Source organism: Panicum hallii, chromosome 4 (assembly GCF_002211085.1).
Source record: "Panicum hallii strain FIL2 chromosome 4, PHallii_v3.1, whole genome shotgun sequence".
NCBI lineage: Eukaryota > Viridiplantae > Streptophyta > Magnoliopsida > Poales > Poaceae > Panicum > Panicum hallii.
The window spans coordinates 8,406,156-8,429,883 of record NC_038045.1 but is presented as its reverse complement, the minus strand read 5'-3'; the positions used below and the strand labels follow the sequence as shown (position 1 = coordinate 8,429,883).

At 47.2% G+C, this 23,728-nt stretch overlaps 3 protein-coding genes across 3 annotated transcripts; 2 read left to right on the top strand and 1 right to left on the bottom strand.

Annotated features, from left to right (window-relative positions):
• The first annotated feature begins 4,766 nt into the window (after nt 1-4,766).
• On the top strand, nt 4,767-10,503 carry LOC112888927 (amino acid permease 1-like). The gene is made up of 4 exons (XM_025955322.1): nt 4,767-4,845; nt 8,998-9,231; nt 9,306-9,399; nt 9,522-10,503. Exons 1-4 carry the CDS (start codon nt 4,767-4,769, stop codon nt 10,501-10,503), a joined length of 1,389 nt encoding a protein of 462 aa, XP_025811107.1.
• Nucleotides 10,504-13,347: 2,844 nt separating this feature from the next.
• LOC112888926 (cell division protein FtsZ homolog 2-1, chloroplastic-like) lies at nt 13,348-18,424 on the top strand. Its single transcript, XM_025955321.1, has 8 exons — nt 13,348-13,573; nt 14,641-15,329; nt 15,415-15,714; nt 15,842-15,932; nt 16,379-16,503; nt 17,636-17,728; nt 17,860-17,925; nt 18,009-18,424. The coding sequence occupies exons 2-8, from the start codon at nt 14,727-14,729 to the stop codon at nt 18,123-18,125; spliced, it is 1,395 nt and encodes a 464-aa protein (XP_025811106.1). The 5' UTR covers nt 13,348-13,573; nt 14,641-14,726; the 3' UTR covers nt 18,126-18,424.
• Nucleotides 18,425-18,738: 314 nt separating this feature from the next.
• Nucleotides 18,739-22,729, bottom strand: LOC112888925 (LRR receptor-like serine/threonine-protein kinase HSL2). Its single transcript, XM_025955320.1, has 2 exons — nt 19,966-22,729; nt 18,739-19,874 (listed from the first exon to the last, which is right to left on the bottom strand). The coding sequence occupies exons 1-2, from the start codon at nt 22,595-22,597 to the stop codon at nt 19,528-19,530; spliced, it is 2,979 nt and encodes a 992-aa protein (XP_025811105.1). The 5' UTR covers nt 22,598-22,729; the 3' UTR covers nt 18,739-19,527.
• Between the last annotated feature and the right edge of the window lie 999 nt (nt 22,730-23,728).

Sequence of the window (23,728 nt, the reverse complement as noted above, 5' to 3'; positions counted from 1 at the left end):
AAGGTTCGATTTTGCGGCTGGGTATGCCACATATAAAAAAATTTTGGAAACAAATACGTAATATAATGGACAATAAGTTATAAGGGCCATAACAAATCCATAATAATAACCAAAGTACAAGTTCTAAACATGAATAATTGAAAATATTACAAAATAGCAAGTTTCTTCCTTGCTGGGCTAGTGGGTTTTGTTCCTTCGTGGGCTGAATGTATAAGATATGTATAAATATGTATATTTATTAACTTTTTCTCTCAAATCATGGTATGCCAAGGTATAAAGGCATACCCCTGCCGCCGCCCCTGTATGGCTAGCGGGCGTCTAGGTGGAGTCATGGGTGACGACGAAGCTTCACTGGTCATGAAGCACGTTGGCGGAGTTCAGCAGACGGTGGCGCTTGAGGGTGGGCCAGCATAGAGGGAGAGAGAGGAAGAAAGGAGTGAGAGAGTGGAAGGAAGGGCCAGCAGTGCTCACCTGCTAGCCCTAAAGCTTAATAGAGTGTAGCAATATTTATCTCCATGGCGCCGTCTCGCTACACCACTACCACCTCATGTGGGTGCGGCCAATCATGTCTATTGGCTTCTTTTTGTTCAACATCTTGAATTTTGTTTTGTTGGAGAGAGAGGGAGAGGGAGACGGAGAGATGAGGCTTACAGGTGGGCACCATATGGGTAATATGGCAAAGACGTGGCAAAAAAAAAATCATGTTGTATAGAGGAGAGGGGGGTGTAGTTTGTCTTGCTTTTATGTTAGATTAGAGGGGTGCATGATTTTTGGTTTTTGAGTTTGGTTTGGAAAAAGATCATACTCAGTGACAAGTTCACACCTCTAGGATATGATGTAGATTAGACTTGTCTCGTATAATTAAGAGTCACAAGTATAATGTAATTGTACATTGCATAGATACAATGAAGAAGGGCCCTATAAGAGTCACTGAAGCACTTATAATTTTATTTTTTTCTTGCGCATAATTCACAAATGACTTGATTACACAATTTTTTGACCTAATGAAACAATTAGCAAGGAAATTTTCATGTAATTTTTTTGTGTGACATTTGAATTGTTATTCAATATATTTGAATTATTGAGACATTTTCTAACAATTCTTCAAGGAAGCCAAAGTATAGTCAAGCTGGTCTTGAATAGTTCATTATATTTGAACCAAATAAACAGTTCTCCAAGTAGATACCCGGTCTCATAGACAGTGCACTGTTGAAGTCCGAAAACTGCGGAAACTCATCTCATGCACCTTCGCCTGCTGCCTGCCGCCTGCCCTAGGCAATCATCGCATGAAATGACCGTTCTCGTCAAATGATCCGTTGGACCTAATATATAGAACTAGCAAAATGCCTGTAAACCTCTGTTGCAGCGCACTGATGATGGAAAGGAGGAGCTTGTCAAGGCGTGTCAATGGTTAGAGTCAAGAGCCATGGAGTCCCTCGCGTCCCACGGATGGTCATTTATTTCACGTATTGGCAATAATTTTGAACAGTTATATGTTTTAAACTTTGAGTGTGCTTGTAATAATTGAGGACTGATGCCCCTTCTGTGAAAGGGTCTGAAGCCGGAACTTTTCCATTATCAAAAAGCAAAATCCCCATATATTATTGGTACAGTAAAATGTTAATTGTTTTTACACTAATGGATGGTTTTTTTATTTCTACCAATATATTTTCATTGCACTCAATGGATTTCTACACATTTGCTGGGAAATTAATAGAATTTTGACTTAACATATTTTCCTCTATTCAAGTACTAATTATATTGTCGTGTGAGTAGGGATGTAAATGGTACGGATATTTCCGACCGACCGTCCGATCGAGAGGGGCGGATATCAATTCGGATAGTATTTTTCGGATATCCGGATACTGTTCCGGATATCAGATCGGATATCGAATATTTAAATCAGATATCGGATTCGGATACAATATGATCAATATCCGGCGGATATCGGATATCCGGTCAGATAATTTGAATAGTCAGTTCGGATACTAGATTCGGATAGTTGTATTATTCCCAATATATACATTAATAAAAATCTGATTTAATCTCTTAGAATTTATAACTAATTCATTTCTAATCAAAAAAATATAAATTAGTACCAAATTTTTTTAAAAAATATAATATATCTATTGGTACTATATTAGAGTTGAATCTTGTTTATTCCTAGTTTGAGAATTAAACTCGAACTCTGATAATAATTCAACAATAAAAAATAGACTTATTCCATATTTTTTAAAGCATTCAATATTGTATAATAGCTCGAACTCTAGCAATAATTTGACCGCTTCTACATATTTTTGCATGTATGTCAATATCATGTAATTGAGTGCCCAAAATGGTATGTCATCTTTTGTTAATTTAGTTAATCAAGCATGATTTTAGTTTGAATCTGGCCTCCTTGAACAGGTGAATTGATTCGAGTGCTTGTGAAGTATCATCAATGTAATAAGTTATAATGTTGTTAATTGAGTGTCTCTAATCTAACCTATATTGCAAGTTAGAATGTCATGTGATCGAATATCTCTCATCTACGTAGTAAGTTAGAAATGTTATGCAAGTGTTTGTTAATTTTTTTCGTTAAGCATAATCTAGTTAAAATTTGGACTCGTAGGGTGTTCGAATGTTACAACACGTATGATATGAATAAATGTTGCCTTTACTCGATATCCGAAGAAATATCTGTATCTGATAGTAACCGCATCCGGTTCGCTCCGTATTCGGTACACATCTATTCGTATTCGTAACCGAAGCAATCCGCATTCGTATATGTATCTGAGTCTACCTATGTTCGAATCCGAATCTGACAGAAAATATGAAAATAAATATAATATCAGTGATATCCGTCCTGTTTACATCTCTATGTGTGAGCGTTCATTGTGCTCCTTAGTCGCAAACACTCAGTAACTCAAGTGGTGAGATTTCTTCATGGAAATGTAGGTCATGCGTTCGAACCACACTTATACCTCTTTTATGCTTTAGGTGTGCTAGGATGCATGTTGCGGTCATTTTCGCTTCCACGTACATGTGCGCACAGTTCCATTGGTGGTGTGGGTTTTCGACAGTTCAAGTCGTTCTAATGGGTGGGTAGTAAGGATTAGTTTTGGCAAAATAACCGAGTTGATCCCTCAACTTTTATCTCAGATTTAAATTCATCCCTCAACTATGAAATTGGCCAATCTAATCCTTAAACTTTCTATTTGGACTCAATTTCATCCCTAGTCCTATGTGGGATACCATATTGGCATGCCTAGTCAACAATAGGTGACCTAAAGATAAGTCAGTAGATATAAATAAACTCTTTAACCTCTAATTTTTCCTCATGTTCAATGTCTCTAAAAAATATGGCACAATAGTTAATTAGAATGTACAATTAAATAAAACTATAAACCTTTTATTCATAGACATAAGATCAACAATAAATTATTTTTGATATATTAATGAATTATGGGTTAATATAGCACTTAAATTGATACGTGTGTTGCACTGATAATATACCGAGAACTTTACATGCACTTTGGAACGACTTGACATACCACATCACACCAGAGTTGAAATTAGGCTCCAATAAAAAGTTTGAAGATTAAATTGGCCTTTTTGATAGTTGAAGGATTAATTTGAGCTTTTCAAAAAAGTTGAGGGATGAAATCGACTATTTTGTTATTGGTTTTTAAACGGTTCTTTTGGAGGAATTCGAGTTTCGGTTGGTTTTGATCCTAACTTGCGGGTACGGTGATGGTTTTAATTTCCTACAGCTTTGCTGCTTTGCGCCCGGTGCACCGGTTCTCCATGGTTCCGATTGACATAAAAAAACACTAGTAAAAGTGTTACTCGTTTTATAAATAGGTAAAATTTTACTAGAAAGTAGATACATGTAACCGAGTTATGATTATGCATGGTATTAAAAGTATAGTTATTAGGACCAGACCGGATCGGATCGGCCGGTTGAACCAGGAACCAGAGCCCCGCCGGTTCGGTACACGTAAAAGATCGGCTGCGCAACCGAACCGGAAGAAACTGCTTGAACCGTCTGGTTTCAAGGAAAAACCGATATAAAACCAGGCTTCCGGGCTGCGGTTTGGACCGCTGGGCAAGGTGAAACGTGGGGAAGGGTGCACTGGTTGGAAATTATGTGCAAAAATGGGTAGGAGAGGGGTTCAAACCCAGGTTGGGGTGTTCTGAGCGGAGTAACTACCGCTACACCGTATTGCAGCTTGTGATATACTAGAAAACTTAATTCTAATTGAACCGTTTTGAACCGGTGGTTCAACCGGTTGGACCAATGAACCATCGATCCGAGCTGCTGAGCGGTTCAATAATCCATCTGGTTCTAATAACTATGACTAAAAAGTGTGAAACGTCAACCAAGTGGGGTTTCACTTTCGGCTTTTCGACCCTTCACTTCTCCCCTCGCTGTAACGTGGCGCTCCTCGGTGAGCTTGGCGGCCTCTTCTTCAGCTATATATAGCGCCATTCAGTGGCTCCCCGTCCCCTATTCCCTCTCCAGAGCCACCACCGCGCTCGGCGGACACTCTTTGCTGCCTCTGCCTCTGCCCGCCATCGTCACATCGAGCGATTCAGCGAGCGAGCACGGGAGATCGAGGGAGGAGAGCCCTTGCGCCACCGCCGATTCGTGCGTCGTCGTCGTGCCGGCGCGCGCAGTGATTAGCCTAAGTGCGCTTGTTGCTTGCGTGAGAGACAGCTAGAGAGACAGAGATTGATCTGGGAGGGTGTGAACGATGGGAGGAGGGCGGCCGCGCTTCGGAGCCATGGAGCTGGAGCACCCCCTGGCCACCCTTCCCCGCGTCCGCGGCGACCGCGACGACGACGGCAAGGAGCGGAGGTCAGGTACGCCGCGCGCCACAGAAACCATATCTCCCTTCTACTAACCATGTACGACGGTCGACATGCTGCATGAAATCCTGCTTGCCTGCATAGCTTCCTCCCCGCCCGTCGATTTCTGCGCAAAATCCTGGTTTAATATTAATCAATTCGTTCTTGACGTGGATAGATGTTGTTGGGGGAATGAATAGTTTCCTCGCCATGGGGGAAAATACGGGGGATAATTTCTGAACATGCATGCCTAGTAGCAGTAGCTATGGCGGAAACTGAATTTTTCGTCGGTCTGGGGACCGATCGGGGTGACGCTTCGTGATTCGGCCGCGGGCTGTGAGGATATCTGTAGACGAGACATTAAAGGGGCCGGGCGACCCAAATCCCCACGGGATTAAAAGCGTGTGTCCATCATCGTCTCTTCGATCCATGGAGTATCGCAGCACCTAGCTAGTACTACACTACTAGTGTTAAACCAAGCATTTATTTCTAAATGACTAAATTTGCCAGCATGTTATGATTCATTTCAGAAGAAAAGGAGCCATGGAATGTATAGCTAGTCTCTGACACTAGACTAGTAAGGGGATAGGTATATAAGATTGCTAGCTGTTGTTTGTTTGTGGAGGCCTGGATCAAAATCTTTTGAACACACTAAAATTTGTAGAATAATCTTCATGCACTGAACCAACCTCGATTCTGTTAGCTAAAGAGGGGAGATAATAATCGTGTGTGCCTTCCTCACTGGCGCCCTGCGTGCACATGATCGGGCAAGAACCAGCACTTCACGCACTTGGTCATTTAAAGCTACCAAAAATAGGAGCGAGGGAGAGCTAGGATCGGATTGTGTGGTAACCGATTTCACTTGTACTCTTTCCTTTCCTATAATATGTTCTTGCATGAACAGAATTACCTGTTGCCTTATATGCAACAGCAATGTTCCCTTTCACCTAAATGTATGATCCTACTTACTGCTAAATTTGCCACATATCCTGGCTTTAGATTAGGAAAATCATTCATCATGGTTGGCCCTCTGATGAGAAATTTTCATTGCGGTCTTAAAGTTTTTCTTCCGCCATGTATCCTAGGCTAGCTATGTTCACACACAAGTTCCTCCCTGATGTTTGCCGCATCATCATCCTGCTGAATGATACACAGCTCCAACACTAGGGGTTATTAGAAGCAGGAGGTCGGCTCATTCAGAAGTACTCTCGAATCATAAGCGGATTGCACGTCTTTCCTCATCGCCTTAAACTTTGCTCTAGCTGAAAAGATATATGAGTGCAATATAAATAGATTATCTAAATGACGATCCTCTATATATTTTCTCACTAGGAAAATGATGTGCTAATTCGACTGTGCTGTGTACAACCATCAGCAGGTTAATTACTAACCCAAGTGGCAGGGCCCCAAGAGATTAGGATGCATGGTTTTCTTCTCAGTACATTTATTTAGGCTATCTTGGCATTGAATACCACCGGAATAGCATCGCTAGCTTCCCGGCCAGCCCTCTGCATGCCATGGAAATGGAAGTAGCCCGACGGACTAGGGATGTTCCCCTTCCCTCCATCTCCATGAAACCAGGCACAGCTTCCCAGGGTCATGGAGGAAGAAGTAGTAGGCTGCTAGCTTTACCAGCTACCAGTAGGTTACCAGACGAGAAGAAAAGGAACGGCGGATACGATGCAGAAGCCGCGGCGGCGGCGGCGCCCGAGCTCCCCCACCATCTCGATCTCTCTAGCCCTCAATTGAATGAGTGCCGCCAAACCGGCCCAACGGCGGCGCTGCACGTCGACTCGTCGCAATCGCGAGCTTAGCGCGGCTATCCTTTTCGATGGTTTCCCGTAGCTTTCTCGCCGATCCTCGCCCACGGCAGCTCAGGTTGGTCCCTGCAGTATCTGCGTACACGCCCGACTGCTTTTTGCATGGCGCGCGCCGAAAGGGAAAGGGGGTTGAGAAGGTTCCGTTTTTCTTTCGTTGCATTTGTCCTTTGTCCGTTCTGATCGTTCTGTTACGAGTCCATTTGACGCATGCGTCGACGACGACGACTGTTGTTTTGTTTGGACCCCCGATTGAGTGCGCGTACACATGCATGTGTTGCCTGTCCAATTAGGCAAGGGCATCTCCAACAATAATGTGCTCCACCTATAGATGGTCATTCGGGTCGCCCGGCACGGGCCCAGGCATGAATTGATCGGGCCACACCTGGCACGACCATGCTAACGGGCCATGTCAGGCCTCCCGTCGTGTCACGTCCTTGACCCATGCACAAGCCCAAGGGCCTATTTCGTGCTGGGCTAGCCTATGAAGCACGGGCACATTGCGCGTGCCGTGCTAGCCCACACCCCACAAGTGAGGGAAGCGGCGGCTCGGTGGAGTATAGGAGACGGGGAGCGGCGCCGACGACGGAGGTGAGGAGGGGGGAGCGGCACCGGCGACGGAGGAGAGGAGGGGGGAGTGGCGCCGGCGGTTGAGGAGAGGGGGAGGGGAGCAGCACCCATGACGGAGGAGAGGAGAGGGGGAGCAGCGCCGGCGGCAGAGGGGAGGAGCTCCGAGGGTGAGAAAGGTGACAGCGGTGGTGCGAGAGAGAGAGAGGTGGGCGTCGGAGGCAGAGAGGTTGAGAGCGAGAGGCAAGTGGTGGCGGGGTAGGAGCGAGGAGTCTAACTGCTAGGGTTTTTGCTTCATTTATATGGGGCGGAGGGTAACGGGCTGGCTCTTCTAGTCGTGCCGGGCTCGTGCCGCCTGGCGTGCTGGGGTGGCAGCCCACGCCCGGCATGAGCTAGTGGGCTGGGCATGGAGGCCACCGTGCCTAGCCGTGCTTGTGTCGGGCCAAATATAGGTGCTTCATGTCGGGCAAACCATCTATCCGCACAGTAATTTAGATATATATTTAGAGGGTTACTTTAGTCTATTTTTATAATAGCAGAGGTAAGTAATTTATTAGAAAATATAACAGATTCGATGACTATTATGATTTGAGTTGATTGATGGCTGGATGTTTCTGATTTTTATAAAAATTTCTCTATTTTTTTAAAGTGTCTATCTAGAATCTTAGGTTGCTTCACGTGGAGACTTCAAAGGAGCCTCCATTAGTAATAGTAAGATGCATATGTGTTATTATGGTCCAATATCATGTATATTGTAAATATTATGTGCCCGCACCTCTCGCCGACCCTTGCTGTTATTGTGTCTCCTCACCCTTAGCTGACCTTTGTTATTGTGTCACCGATGCGTGAGCTCACGCCCTAGCCGCAGACCTAGCTGCGCCGTGTAGCACCCTAGCCGCATGCTATCGTCAAGCCAAGAGCGCTATGTGACAAGCGTGAGTAGTAAAAGGATTGCACGAGGCCTCGGCACGGTGACGCTGCTAAAGTTCTAGGCTAATTTTTTTTCTTCGATGGTTTTGTTGGGTTTTCATGTTCTTATTATATTCAATCTATTTAGGTTACAATATAGTGTTGTTATTTTGTCGTTTGGTTCTCATTATATACGCTTCGAGTCCACCCGCCGGTAATACATGTTGGACCAAACTAAAATATCTAGTGGAAATATTGGGTACTTTAGAAATAGGAAGATATGGAATATGTTACAACTTAGTACTTGAACTGCTATATTATATTAGTGAGAGGGGGTTATAATGGCTGATGTGATATCGATAGACCTTTAAAAAGACTTGAAAGTACACTTTTAAAAGTACTAGTGGTTACTAAATTAATAACTCTTAAATGAAATGTGGTATACAAATTATCAATCTAACTTCTATACGGCCCTGTTTAAGTTTCTAGATAATTTTGAAACATTGGCCAAAAGCCAAATGCCCGCAACAGGCAGAAGGCAGAAGTATACCTCTGCTGTGTGGTTTTTAGCTTTTGGCTTTTAGGGGTATATAATTTTTTAGGTATTCAAAAACTAGGAGCCCAAAAGTATCAAAAACCCAAACAAACAAGACCAAATCAAAATATTAGAAAGATCTGCCAATTTGTGCTTGTATATAAGAAGTTGGACCGATCAAACTTTTTCTTAGTGGGATGAATTTGGACCACTTGTGAACTCTTTAATTTTCTATACGTACGCAAATTCTGCCCCTCGCCCAAACTTTCAAATCTTTAATTCTCTTTGCCAATTCTCCTGGACGAATTTTACAACATCATCACTGTATTAATGCTCCAGGGACGGTATGGACGGCGACGGCGCACATCATCACGGCGGTGATCGGTTCCGGCGTGCTGTCGCTGGCGTGGGCGATGGCGCAGCTGGGGTGGGTGACGGGGCCGGTGACCCTGGTGCTCTTCGCGGTCATCACCCTCTACACCTGCGGCCTCCTCGCCGACTGCTACCGCGTCGGCGACCCCGTCACCGGCAAGCGCAACTACACCTACACCGAGGCCGTCAAGTCCAACCTAGGTGCGTACGTGCCCCTGATCCGATGGTTCTGACGACAGCATGGCAGTAACACAATACGAGATGTGCAAACGCAGGCGGGTGGTACGTCTGGTTCTGCGGCTTCTGCCAGTACGCCAACATGTTCGGCACCGGCATCGGCTACACCATCACAGCCTCCATCAGTGCTGCGTGAGTCCCTTCTTCCTTCTCATAATCTTGCTGCTGCGAATTGCGATTGACCAGACCATCTGATCGACATTGTTGCCTGCCTTGTTGACTTTCATCTCAACTGGATGTTTGCACGTACGCAGGGCCATCAACAAGTCCAACTGCTTCCACTGGCACGGGCACGACGCGGACTGCAGCCAGAACACGAGCGCCTTCATCATCGGCTTCGGCGTGGTGCAGGTGGTCTTCAGCCAGCTCCCCAACTTCCACAAGCTCTGGTGGCTCTCCATCATCGCCGCCGTCATGTCCTTCTGCTACTCTATCATCGCCGTGGGCCTCTCCCTGGCGCAGACCATCTCGGGCCCCCTGGGGAAGACGACTCTGACCGGCACGCAGGTCGGGGTGGACGTGGCCTCGGCGCAGAAGGTGTGGATGGCGTTCCAGGCCCTCGGCAACGTGGCCTTCGCCTACTCGTACGCCATCATCCTCATCGAGATCCAGGACACGCTGCGGTCGCCGCCGGCGGAGAACGAGACGATGCGGCGGGCCACGTCTATGGGCATCTCCGTCACGACGTCCTTCTACATGCTGTGCGGGTGCCTGGGGTACTCGGCGTTCGGCAACGCCGCGTCGGGGAACATCCTCACCGGCTTCGGCTTCTACGAGCCCTTCTGGCTCGTCGACTTCGCCAACGCCTGCATCGTCGTGCACCTCGTCGGCGGCTTCCAGGTGTTCTGCCAGCCGCTCTTCGCCGCGGTGGAGGGCGCCGCGGCGGCGTGCTGCCCGGGGTCCACCCGCGAGTACGGCGCCGCGCGCCTCAACGTGTTCCGGATCGTGTGGCGCACGGCGTTCGTGGCCGTCATCACGCTGCTGGCCATCCTGATGCCTTTCTTCAACAGCATCCTGGGCATCCTCGGCAGCATCGCCTTCTGGCCGCTCACCGTTTTCTTCCCCGTCGAGATGTACATCCGGCAGCGCCAGGTGCGGCGGTTCAGCGCCAAGTGGGCGGCGCTGCAGAGCCTCAGCTTCGTCTGCTTCCTCGTCACCGTTGCCGCCTGCGCCGCCTCCGTGCAGGGCGTGCTCGACTCGCTCAAGACCTACGTGCCATTCAAGACGAGGTCGTGATCTGAGAGCCTAGGAGCTTGTTGCATTCGCATCGTATTTGTTTGTATGATTCAATCGGCCGTGTGATACAGCATACTCGTGCCTCTTTTTAGTGGTGGTGAAGTAGTGTTCTGCTGCCCATGGTTGTCAGTGGCATGGAACAAGGTAGGTGTCTATTGGCCACCCGTACCGAAAGAAACTGGACTTAAGAATGAAGTCAGCTAGTAATTTAGTTATGCGGTTGATTTTAGAATGCAATCAAATTATGGGGGTTTGTCATAGCAGCATTGCATTGAGTCAACCAAAACCAATTGTTTTCCTATTTATTTTAGTAAAACAAACATATCTTCGACCGTGCAGATGTACCCAGCCATTCAGTTTTAACAGTTTCAAGCACGTATTTTGAAAAATAAATCCAAGGATGGCAACTCTGTCGGTCCACATTGCAAATTGGTAACTCTAAAATTAATGACCTTTATAAATAGTACACGCCTAATTAAAGTGATTAATGATGCAACCACAATATATATATATATATATATATATATATATATCATCTTCTTCACCTCTGAATTCCATGGCTGAGGTCAAATGGAGAATTTATTCCCATTTTCTCATCATCATATTCTCATATAATCACCTTATAACATTCATTTGATATTAACTCCAATCTTATATGTGGCACACCCAAAATAATAGTAATGAACGAACGTTCTCATGCTTGAATCTAATAAGACTTTTTTTTAGTAAAGCTAAAATAAAATAGAAAAAATCCACTTTACAACCTCTACCCACCATGAAAGTTTGATTTTTCGACCTACAACTATAAAAACGAATATTGTACGATATCCAACTGTTCAAACCGGACATATTTGATCCCTTGGGTGGTTTCAAAGATGGTTTTGCATTTTTTTTAGAATTTTAAAATTCCAGTTTAAATTTAAAAACTCTAAATATTTCATTCAAAATTAGAAAAATATGAAAAGTACCAATATTTTACTAAAAATGTAACCTATATGTTGGAAACCTAACTATCAGTTATTTGGATCTAATTTATTCATGTTTCTAGTGTTATTTTGCATGTACCTGCATCTATTATTTTTTTATTAAATAGGATTCAAATAGCTCAAAATATAGCACCAATTGTTAGCTTACATTTTGTTTAAAAAAATTGATACTTCTTTCATATTTTTTGATTAAAATGATTTAATTTTAAAAATTTTAGTTCGATCCGAAATTTTCAAAATTCTCAAAAAATGAAAAACAGCCTTTGAAACCACCCAAAAATATCTTTTCCCGAAGCTGACATGCAATGTGCACATCATTTGCTTCCTTCTAGTATTTGTATTTTATTTTTTGTGAACAGATATTGGTACCTCAAAGTTCAATTACGAGATGTAGTGGTGGTAAATTAGAAAGATCATGATACATTAATGTTCTTCGGTGCCTAACGGTATATTGTTGCTTTGATGTGCAGCTTCAATAGTTTAATGTTCTTACTCCCACCGTTCTGAAATTTAGGTTATTTTGTTTTTTAGATTTATAGTAATTGCTATGTACTTAGGTGTAAATTATGTCTTGATGCATATCAAAATCTATAAAAAAAGTAGTTAAAACGATCTATATTTTAGAATGGAGTAAGTAATTGCTAAATGTTTAATGCTGTTCATCTCAACCCCAAACTCCATAGAAAAAATTAAGGCCCGTTACATACAATACAACCGCCCATCTTGCTGCGGCCTCACGATGGCGGCCTGCTCCCTGGGCGGCCGACGCGCCCCACACGACCGCGAGGCGCGGACCGCTCAGTGTGAAGCTGCAAGCCCTGGACCATGCGGTTTTGGGGCCATGCGCTTCCGAGGGCAACCAGCCAAAGCGGGAAAGCGCGAATACGCCCAACCGCTCTCGCTGTCCGTGGGCCGCAGCTGCCTGGCACCCGGTTATTGGTTGGCCTGCTTCTGTTGCTTGCTACTGCTAGTACCATGTTCAAGCATGAGGTGTGCGTGTACGGTGTACCCTTTTATGCTCAATATTCTTTCCACAGAATTTGGTCCTAAAAATGCGCAACTCGTGTGAGGAGAAACAAAAGTACAAGATTTGTTATGACTTATGAGGTGAAGCCAACTATTTTGAATATCAAGGAGTAAAATGGAATTTAAAGTAGGAGAAGCTTGGGAGTTTATATGTATAATTATAATGGTTCGAGGGAGCAAATACATTTTTCCTAATGCAAGTAGCCATCTAGTATTCTTATATGTTAATATATGCCGTACAAAACTCTTACGTAGTTTGCCTTACCTAGTTGTCATATGAAGTAATTTAGGGAAAAAAAACACTGCTATTTCTTGGAGGCACTTTAAAGGAGTAGGCTGTGTGTGATTGCACGCATGTAAATATCTACTTATGTACTTAGATTTCACTAGTGGCTGGCCTTATAATAAGAAAAAAATCTGACAAAATCTTTGATTTTCTTTGTACACATGAAAATTTTTGTTCACCAGAAAAGCAATTTTGCCAAATGTCGCTCGCGGCCATGGGATGAATTTGGTGAAAAAGCGGCCATGCAATTACACTCGTACATTTGTTTCTAAAATTCGTCACTCCTTGGAACGACAATATCTGAACGGGATACTCTAATTTTTGGAAGATTTTTGTTTGTTCAAAAATTTATTTTGAACTTTTGTATTTTCTCAATTCTTAAAATGTTTCTTTTTATTAACGCTATATACTCCTTTTTAATTGAGCCCTTTTTGAAGGAAAAGGACGGCGGTGTCCGTCCCCATCTGATTTGTTGCGTGGAAGTTGAAACCGAGAGGCGAAAGCGGCTGCCAGCTCTGCAGGCGACGACGGACCGTGGGTTTAGGGGAAGCCGCCACCCCCGCAGCGAGAACAGGAGAGAGATTCCCGATTCCACTCCACGCACTCCACCACCACCTCGCCTGGGAACAAAAGCCCAAAACCCTTTTGGCGATAAGGCGGCCGCCCCCGTCGATTCGTCCCCAAATCCGCCACCCCCCGAGCTGCCGATCCTGCTCCGCAGCGCGGCGTGCGTGCCGAATCGAGTTGGTCGCGCCGGCCGGGATCGCTCGTGGTGAGTACAATCTTCGCCGCCCCGTTTTGTGCTCCCTGTGAGCTCTAGCCTTGAATGCATTTGTTGGGAAGGGGACCAGATGAGCCCAGGGCCGGCCGGATCTGCCGGGCTTGGGGGGCGGGGCTGGAGCGCCGGCTCCACCTTCCGCGCCGTTCCCATGGGATTCTGGCGCCGCGCGTTGGGGGGGTATAGGGGAGCAGCGCATCTGTGAGCGTGTGTGATTTACCAGCCCGGTCTATGCGGCTGGATCAGCAGTTCGACCCCTGCTCGCGCCTGCTCTGTAGTAGATACATGCTGTCGGCTGCCTGGCGAGAGGGAGACTTGGGCACGGGAGGGAGGTGATGTCACGGGTCGTGAGCTCCGAGCGGAGTGGCTGCTGCTTGCTCGTCATTCTTCTCCGTTTTGGATTCGTTTTCGCTGTCATGCCCGCTTGGTGTGGACGAACGGCTGAATGTGACATCACCTTGCGTTATCACTTGTCAGTAGCACAACCCGTAGCGGTTGTGCTTCTTGTGGGGATCTCACTATGAGCATGTGTGCAAGGGTAAATCAAATGTCTATCCTTGGTTAATGATTGATTTTTGCAATAATTTGTCAGCTTCGAAATCGCCTTTGGAACTGTTCCCTGCAATTGACGAGAACTGCATTACAAAATTATGAAATTGCTGCACAACACTCTGATTTACTACTACCGCTTCGTTGTTTGTTCGGCATCAGTGAGGCATTTAGGATGGAGTGTTGGACTATTAGAGTTGTGAATTTTGACCTTTGAGGTTTGAGCGGTCAGCTGTGGTGAGGCCATAGGCTTGGGGGCTTTGCAAACCTGTATTAGTCATGTCCCTTTAGCACCTTCTTCATGTTAGTTATGCCAATGTCACAGGGCGACTCTCATGTTCCTGCATATAACCCAGGTGTCCTTGCTGTTGTGCAATTCACCTCGCTTTTCTTTATTGTTATTATGTAAATATCCCTACTTGCAAGATTTTATACATAGATTGATTGCATTCATTTCTTTTCCCTTTTCCGGTGTTTGGTACTTCCCTAATTCTTTGTCCAATTGACTGTAGATATGAGCAGCTGATAAGTTGAATTTTGAGGCCATTGGGTACTCACAGGAGAAGTGCATTGATAGCCTGACCATTAACTTCTTAAGATGGCTACACAGTTACCATGCTTCACACAGCTCAGTCCACCATCTTCTAACTGGGGAAACGAAGTTGCAAGCTGCAAGGATACATCTGGTAAGGTATTTGTCAGAAGTACTCGAGCTTTGGGTCAATGTCACTTCCGGTGCTGTGCAAGCCCCCGCAGTGCCAACTCTTTCAAGAAGAAAGACTCGTTCCTTGACCTTCATCCAGAGGTGTCTCTGCTTCGTGGTGAGAAGAATGTTGAGGTCGTGGACCCATTGAAAGGTGCTTCTGATGGAAGCCCGTTAGAGGGGCTGGGAGTGCCACCAGACCGGAATGATTATAATGAGGCCAAGATCAAGGTTGTTGGAGTTGGAGGTGGGGGTTCAAATGCTGTCAACAGGATGATTGAGAGCTCTATGCATGGTGTTGAGTTTTGGGTCGTGAACACTGATGTGCAGGCGATAAGAATGTCTCCTGTGCTTCCCCACAATAGGTTGCAGATTGGGCAGGAGCTGACTCGAGGTTTGGGTGCGGGGGGAAACCCTGATATTGGGATGAATGCAGCAAAGGAAAGCAGTGAATCCATACAGGAAGCACTTTATGGTGCTGACATGGTTTTTGTGACGGTAAGTTCTATCCTGTAGCTGGCTTGGCATCTGAATTGATAACACACTGGGAATTGATAATACTCTTTTCATCCCCAAATTGCAGGCTGGAATGGGTGGAGGGACTGGAACTGGAGGTGCTCCTGTAATTGCTGGAATTGCCAAGTCCATGGGTATACTTACTGTTGGTATTGTTACTACGCCTTTCTCATTTGAGGGGAGGCGGCGGGCAGTTCAAGCACAGGAAGGAATAGCAGCTTTGCGGAATAGTGTGGACACCCTAATTGTCATCCCAAATGACAAGTTGTTATCTGCTGTTTCTCCAAATACTCCTGTAACAGAAGCATTCAATTTGGCTGATGATATCCTTCGACAAGGCATTCGTGGCATATCTGATATCATTACGGTAATATGCTGTTGATATTCAATTTATCACCAAGTTGCTTTTTACACAACCGAAAGTCAAAATAGTGCATTTACACATTTACAAGATATCTAATTATGAAAAAAAATACTGGTTCTAATCTTTTCAGGTTCCTGGATTGGTTAATGTTGATTTTGCTGATGTGCGTGCCATCATGCAAAATGCAGGGTCATCTTTGATGGGTATAGGGACTGCTACAGGTATTATATTTGGCATATTTTTTTCTTCTATTAATATGCATTCCATAGGTTGTACTGTAGTAGTGCATGATCCGGCTCCATTCTTTCTGCAAATTGAACTCACATATTTTGCAGAAAAAAGAGACTGCTTGGTATTATGGTGATAATGAGATAAACGTAGAGCTTGTACTTGTTATCATATCTGCTGGTTTTGTATAGCTTCAGAATTGTTATGTTCCTCACGGCATAAATAGGACCAACGACTTTCTTCCACTGATAGATTGTTATCGTGAGTTAATACAGAAAATTAATACCTGTATATTCCTATCTTCTTGGTTATCTGATGCTAAAAGAAAGCGTTGAGTTTTGGTTGCGCTGCTATGGTGTGGAGTTTTCTGCTTTACAGAAAGTATAGGTAATTTTATTTTATTTTTACCAGTTTTTGTCACCTCAATCAAAATTTTCAGGAAAGTCAAGAGCAAGAGATGCCGCTCTTAATGCCATTCAGTCACCTTTGCTAGATATTGGAATTGAAAGAGCTACAGGCATCGTATGGAATATCACTGGGGGAATGGACCTGACTTTGTTTGAGGTTTGGTCCTTTGTTTTCTAGTTCTTGTGCTGACAGCATGAATTATTTTCTGGCCATAGTTTTTATAGGTTGCTGTTCTGTACAGCTTATCATATGAGTATATGACTGTCACACATCTTACATAACAGGAATAAAAGTTAACCAGAAAAGTTGCTACTAGGATGCAGGGAATTTTTGTTTTTGGGTATGCAAACATAACAAGATCAATAGAATTGGGTAGTGAAGGGATAGCATTCTGACAACTGATTCTTCTGGTTGAGGAGTTAGTTTTTCATTAAAAATTCAACTGTTCTGTTTTATTATGGATGCATCTTTTGAGATCCTGTTGATCAATTTTGAGATACCCTAGTGCACTGATTGAAACACTGTTTCCACAGTGCACCATACTTTGCATATGCTGAACTTCTTGAAGGTTTGGTGTCATAGATTTGAACTGCATTATACTTGGATTTCAGCACTTGGTTTGACCTACTTTGTATGTTGGTAGGTGACATGATAGAAAAAACTATGTATTAGATTTTTACACCATATATATTTTGCCTTAGCTGTGCTAAAAATTTGTATCGCCTTATTTTTACCAAGACAGTAGCATATGCCTCTTAACATTGATTTATGAAATTGAAGTCTGTATAAACACATATCCACTAGGTAATTAAGAGTAAATTGAGGCACAAAGGGGCAAACTTACGAGTGTTGACATTAGATCTATCTTCAATTGCCCTTAAAAACTCAATGCCATGGATTTGACATTTGTTTCCAACAAAGAAAGAAAAAAACTTCTTGCAAGTTTTGACACCATATGCAGTTGCTGTCTTGCCAACAGGGCTTGCTGCTTCATAAAATTACACATATCAAGCTCCTGGAACCAATATGTTTCGTAATTTGTTTAGATATGGAGCTTAGCTCCATTCTTCATTGTCTTGATGAACTTCCTAACAAGAGATGTGCTTCTCTTGAAAATAGCTATAGCACTATTACAGGCCCTGCATTTACCTTTACATGTTTTCATCGTCCAATGTTGATAGCTTTTTTCAAGAGATAATATATTACTTTCATGACCAGCTTATTTATGCACTGGTTTGTTCTATCAGGCAGGTTTCACTTACCATCTTTAACTATTTGGTTGTTTCAGGTAAATGCAGCTGCTGAAATAATCTACGACCTCGTTGATCCAAATGCTAATCTGATATTTGGTGCTGTCATAGACCCATCACTGAGTGGTCAAGTAAGTCTTAGTTTGTTTTGCTATATCTGATGGGCATAGGACAGCTCATTTATCATAATTCTCGTGCAGTTTTGGCAGCTTGGGGATGCCCATGTTATGTCAAATTTATATGCCCTTTTTTTTCCTCGCAGGTGAGCATAACCTTGATTGCTACTGGATTCAAACGGCAGGATGAACCGGAGGATCGCACCACAAAGGTAATTCTTGTTGAATAACTAGCGACTTTGTAAGTCTAGTGAGGAACTTCTGACCCAATATCACACTTGCTTGCAACTAAAAGGGCGGCCAGCAGATCCAAGGCGAGAATGGCCGACGCCCATCCTCCGCAGAAGGCAGCATGGTGGAGATCCCCGAATTCCTTCGACGAAGAGGCCCTTCTCGCTTCCCACGAGTTTGACTGTCCAGGCTTCTCCCTTCTCCCGCCCTGTATGATATACCTCCGTTAGGTCAGATGGCTCCTGCAAGGCACCGCAGCCTTCCAGACTAGGTGTTCTCGGTAGTGGTTCTTGTTCAGTTTTGTTTGCTCCTTCGTGCGCGATATTTTACCCATCTTTCAGTCAATAATGTGTAGAAGTGAGAGCTTGCTAGTGCTATAGAAAAATGTGTTTCCTTTTACACTGATCTGCTCGTCATTGTCTGTCGTGCCCTGATTCCTTTGACTTGCCGGCACTTCATCTGAAAACATCTGTTTGGCTTTGTTAAGGTCCATTTTGGGGCTCATGTGCTGTGCTGCGAGAGGAGCCTAGCATGTTCCGTTGTGGGCTCCTCAAAGGCCATTGCAGCGTCACCCTAACAGTGCCGGGTCTCGCGACCTGCGAGGGACGATGGGATGGAGCCATGGAGATGCAGACGAGGAGAGAGCCGGGACGGGTTGCGTCCCTGCGCGACACGCTGGCCTTGACGGTCGCTGGCGCGGCGCTGCTGTCATCACGCATTGGCGTCGGACGGACGAGCCCACACACCACGACCAAAATGGTCCAGAGGAAGAATTGTTCTGACCAAACAAAGAATTGTTTCAGGAAAATGAATACCTGCTCCAATCAAATAAACAAAATGTTCCGGACAGGAGGAATTGTTCCGGTCACAAAATAACGTCCCAGGCAAATATGGAATTATTCCAACCCGATAAGAAAATGTTCTAGGTGGAGGGAGTTGCTCCACGTTACTTAAGAACCGTTCCAACCTAACAACAAAACTTTCGATGTACGGGAGGTATTGTCTCGATTCCACAATAGAATGTTTTCAATTCCGCGATCATAGCCTCTGCTTCCTGTCCAAATCCACAATCGATTCTTCCTTCGGCCAGGTGGGGCCATACCACCACTTGTGGTCGAACTGCTTGCTGACAGCAGCTAGACACTATGAACAATGCAGTGCCTAATGATGCTTATCTCGCAAATGGGTTAGTACAACGGTACATAATGGAGCCTTTTTTTTTTTGAAAAAAAAAATTGGAAAGGAGGCAAGAGATGCATCAGTAGTGCAGGAGCATCTACCATACCTAAACAAAATCAGAAGCTCACATTACCGAAAAATGGCCGGAAAAGCGCGAGAAGATTAGGATCGACGCTAAGCATCAACATATTCGTAGCTCAACCGATGGCACAGGACGAAGCGAATAGATTCAGTTTTGGAACACGCGAGTAATGAGTGTCCTGACAACTGAATCGCTGTAGACCTTAGTTGCTGGCTGTCCTCGTTGTCATCTCACTGGCCTACCCTTTGCTGGCCTGCCGGAGCCCAAGATGCTCCTCCGCCGCTTGCTGCATTCGGCGCCTCGATGAGCTGCTAGCAGCCTGCTACTCCACTCTGCAGGTCTCCGCCTCTGCGGGCACCCGGCAGCACCGTACGAGTTGGTGCAGGACATCCTTCATGGACGGCCGCGCCTGGGGTTCCTCCCCGGTGCAAATCACGCCGAGCGTGAACACGGACACGACGTCCTGCAGGCAGGCCGTGTCGTCCCGGACCTCGACATCGGCGACGTCGTCGAACGGAGGGCCTTCCTGGTACCGCCGCCACGCCCACTCCGCCAGGCACAGCTCGGCGCCGCTGTCGTTGGCGACCTTGCCTGTCGCCAGCTCCAGCAGGACGACGCCGAAGCTGTAGACGTCCACCTTCTCGCTCACCCTTGACATGTACCCGTATTCTGCAAACAATTCGCCTCCAACTCAACATATATGCTCAGATTGTCGCATAATTGAACTGGCATCGCAATGAATTCGAGCTTCGCTTCTCACCTGGAGGCATGTAGCCGAACGTCCCGCCGATGGCCGACACGGACTCCGGCTCGCCGGCCTTGGCAAGCATCCGGGCGAGCCCGAAGTCGGCGATCTTGGCCTGGAAGTCCGGGCCGAGCAGGATGTTGCTGGACTTGACGTCACGGTGCACGATCGGCTGCCCGCAGCCGTGGTGCATGTAGCTGAGCCCCTTGGCCGCGTCGACGGCAATGGCCAGCCTCGTCGGCCAGTCCAGCGGCGCCGGCGCGCCCTCGCGGCCCCGGTGGTGCAGCCACCGGTCGAGGCTGCCGTTCTCCATGTACTCGTAGACCAGCAGCTTGGCCTCCTGGCTGGAGATGCAGCAGAGCAGCTTCACAATGTTGTTGTGCCGGATGCTGCCCAGCACCTTCACCTCCGACTCGAACTCCTTGTCCAGCTTCTCGTCCACCTTCCTCGAGTCCCAAATCCTCTTCACGGCCACCATCCGGCCGCCGCCGCTCTCCTCGTCGCGGCCGCCGGCGCCGAGGTGGATGCGGTACACTTTCCCGGACCCGCCGCTGCCGATCACGTTCTCCTCGCGGATGCCGCGGAGCACGTCCGACTCGGCGAAGTCCAGCTCGGTGAACGCCGTGACCTTCCAGTCCGTCACCTCGTGGCTCTCCTTCCGGCGCCGGAAGAGCAGCCAGGCGATGCCGATGCTGCCGATCAAAACGACGACGCCGAGCAACGAGAAGAGGATGATCAGGACCCGCGACAGCTCGTCGCGGGCGCCGCCTCGGCATGCCGGGAGGTTTGTGCCCCAGTCCGCCGCGCTGGCGCATAGATGGTTGCCGAGGAAGCTCCGGCTGTAAGCAGGGATCTGCAGCGACGGCGGCACCTCGCCGGTGAACTGGTTCAGTGACATGTTGAGCGAGCTGAAGTGCAGCTGGCCCATGTCCGACGGTATGTCGCCGGTGAGCTCGTTGCCGGACAGATCAAGGATCGTTAGCACCCGGAGCATCCCAATTCTCCCCGGCGGTATCGTGCCGGATATCTGGTTGCCGCTCAAATTGAGTGAATTGAGCTTCCGCAGCAGTTCGATCGATGGTGGAATGGAGCCAGTGATCCGGTTTCCGGGCACCGAGAAATCGGTAAGATTGGAGAGCTTGCTCATGTCAGACGGCAATTCCCCGTCAAGCCGGTTGTTCTCCGCCAGGAACGTGAGCAGCCCTGTTGCCGACGTCGGGACGGATCCCGAGAACATGTTGTTTCCCATCTCAATTCGTGAGATCTTGGAGGAAATCTCGGACGGCAGAGTGCCAGTGAAGCTGTTGTTCTGGATCATCACCGTGGTCAGCTTCGGGAACGACCATACCTTCGCCGGGAAGTCGCCGGATAAGCGGTTGTTGGAGAGCATGAGGTTGTTTATCGTGACGCAGTCGCCGAACTTCGCTGGGAATTCGCCTGAGAAGCTGTTGTTGAAGGCGTCGATGTTGTAGAGCGTTCCACTGGCGCAGAGCCCCTCCGGCAGCTGGCCGGAGAGGTCGTTGTTGCCCATATCGAGGTTGGCAAGCGGAGAGTGCTTCCCGAGTTCCGGCGGGAGCTCGCCAGAGAACTGGTTGTCCTGTATCCGGATGTCTCTGAGCCGCGGTAGCAGCCCGACGGTCGCTGGGATCGCGCCGGTGAACTTGTTGCTGTAAAGAGCTAGAAAGGTGAGGTTCTTGAGGTCGCCGAAGGCTTCCGGTATCTCTCCGGTGAGCTGATTCGTTGACACGTCAAACTCAACCAAGCTCATCGCCGTGACGTTTGAGGCAAGCTCGCCGGAGAGGCTGTTGTTGTACAAGTAGATGTTCTGAAGGTTGGCGTGCTGCAGCACCCACGCCGGGATCGAGCCGGTGAGCTTGTTCGACGCTAAGGAGAACACCGTAAGCTCCGTGAGGCTGGAGAAGGCCTCCGGGATCTCGCCGGTGAGGTCCATTTTGTCCATCCAGAGGTAGGTGAGGTTGGTGAGCTTGGCGAACTCCGCGGGCACGGGCGCTGGGGCGAACAAGTTGTCGGCCAGCGTGAGGACCTTGAGCCCGGCGAGATTGCTTATCTCGGCCGCCGGGTACGCGCCCGCGAAGCGGTTGGTGTCGAGCAGCAGGGACTTGAGCGCCGTGAGCCTCGCGACCGCGGGAGGCACCTCGCCGTCGAAGCCATTGACGGAGAGGTTGAGGTGCTCCATCGCCGGCGAGAGGCCGTCGATGTCGCGCGGGAGGGCCCCCGAGAACTGGTTGTTGGAGAGGTCGAGGAAGCTGAGCCCCGCGCAGGCGTGGAGCGCGGCGGCGGGGAAGGCGCCGGTGAGGTTGTTGTAGGAGAGGTCGAGGCGGGCGAGGCTCTTGAGCGAGCATACGGGCGCCGGGACGGAGCCGGTGAGGTTGAAGCGGGGCAGGGTAATTCCCGTGACGACCCCGCCGCCGCCGGTGGCGCAGGTGACGCCGGTCCAGTTGCAGTGGTCGGGGTTGGCGGCGGGGTCCCAGGACGCGAGCTGTGACGGTCCGCCCCATTCCCTCTTGACGGCGAGCAGCGCCTCGCGGTCGCCGCCGCCGCCGGCGCGCTGGGAGCTGCACCCGCCCGCGAGGAGGAGGAGCAAGACGACGAGTAGAGAGAGGCAGGAGGTGTTCGACCGCGACATGAGCGGCCGAGCTCAGTTGAGCAAGGGAGTGGCCAGTGGGGGCGTGCCAGCTGACGTGGCGAGGGTGCGACAGTGCGGGCGTGGGCGACTCTACAAGTACGTGGGAAAGAGGGCACCGTTGGTCAACGAGTCAACGGTCATCGCTTCCAGTCGCTGGATGCCAGTCAGTCGTGTCTGTGTCACCGGCGAGTGCGCGCTTCCTTGGAGCTCTTGTACCGAACATGGCTTTCTACCATTGTTGCCTTGCTACTACTTGAGCACCACAATTATCGAACACAGCCGCTAGAGACACAATATGACTGTATGAGACACATGGGTATTTTATCCCCTGTTCTACACTCGAGTTTTAGACAATTCAACTTTTTCATCCAATAGTATTCCTTCTTTTCATCCAATCTTCTCCTTCTTTCTTCTTCCTCTAGTCTTCATCCTCCATTCTTCTTCTACCTCTCTAGCAGTGACACCTAAAACGAGGGTTATGATCAGGCAGTGGTGGATCCAGGGGCTGCAGCCTCCCCCTCCCATCCTACTAGCTGCCACCTCCATTAGAAAAGGGGAGCTAAAGGAGAAGAAAGTGAAGGGATGAGAAGATGTAAGGAATATATTTTTATTAGATCATGATTGTAATTTTGGTGATTGTGTAACAACATACTTAATACGACTAACGAGTTAGGACTAACAAGTTTGTGAGGTTAAGTTTGTGGGAATTTTAGGTGCCATGGATGGAGTTCAATCCATATATAAGATGGTCCAAATCGCTGTGAAGATGTCCAAGGTGTAGTGAAAATGCAGGGATGAATTGGACTAGTGCAGGCCGAAATCAGTCGACCAGTTGAACCCACGGTCCCAGAACATAGCGAATCGGTGCGTTGGCAGTTGAAACAACGATTAAGTACAGAAGAACCCATTTGCACCGGTTGAACCGATGCTATAAGGTTGAAGGCGTCGGTGCAATGAGAAGATGATATGGCAATCAAGTGAAGAAATGGCAAAGACACCGGTTAAACCGACGGTGAAAAAAAATATCGGTGCAAGTGTGCTGTGGTTACTCAGTATGTATATTTTGGTTCCAGAAGAGTTTTCAAGCAAAGTCTTCAGCACCGGTTGCACCGATGGTGCGTCGGTGCAATG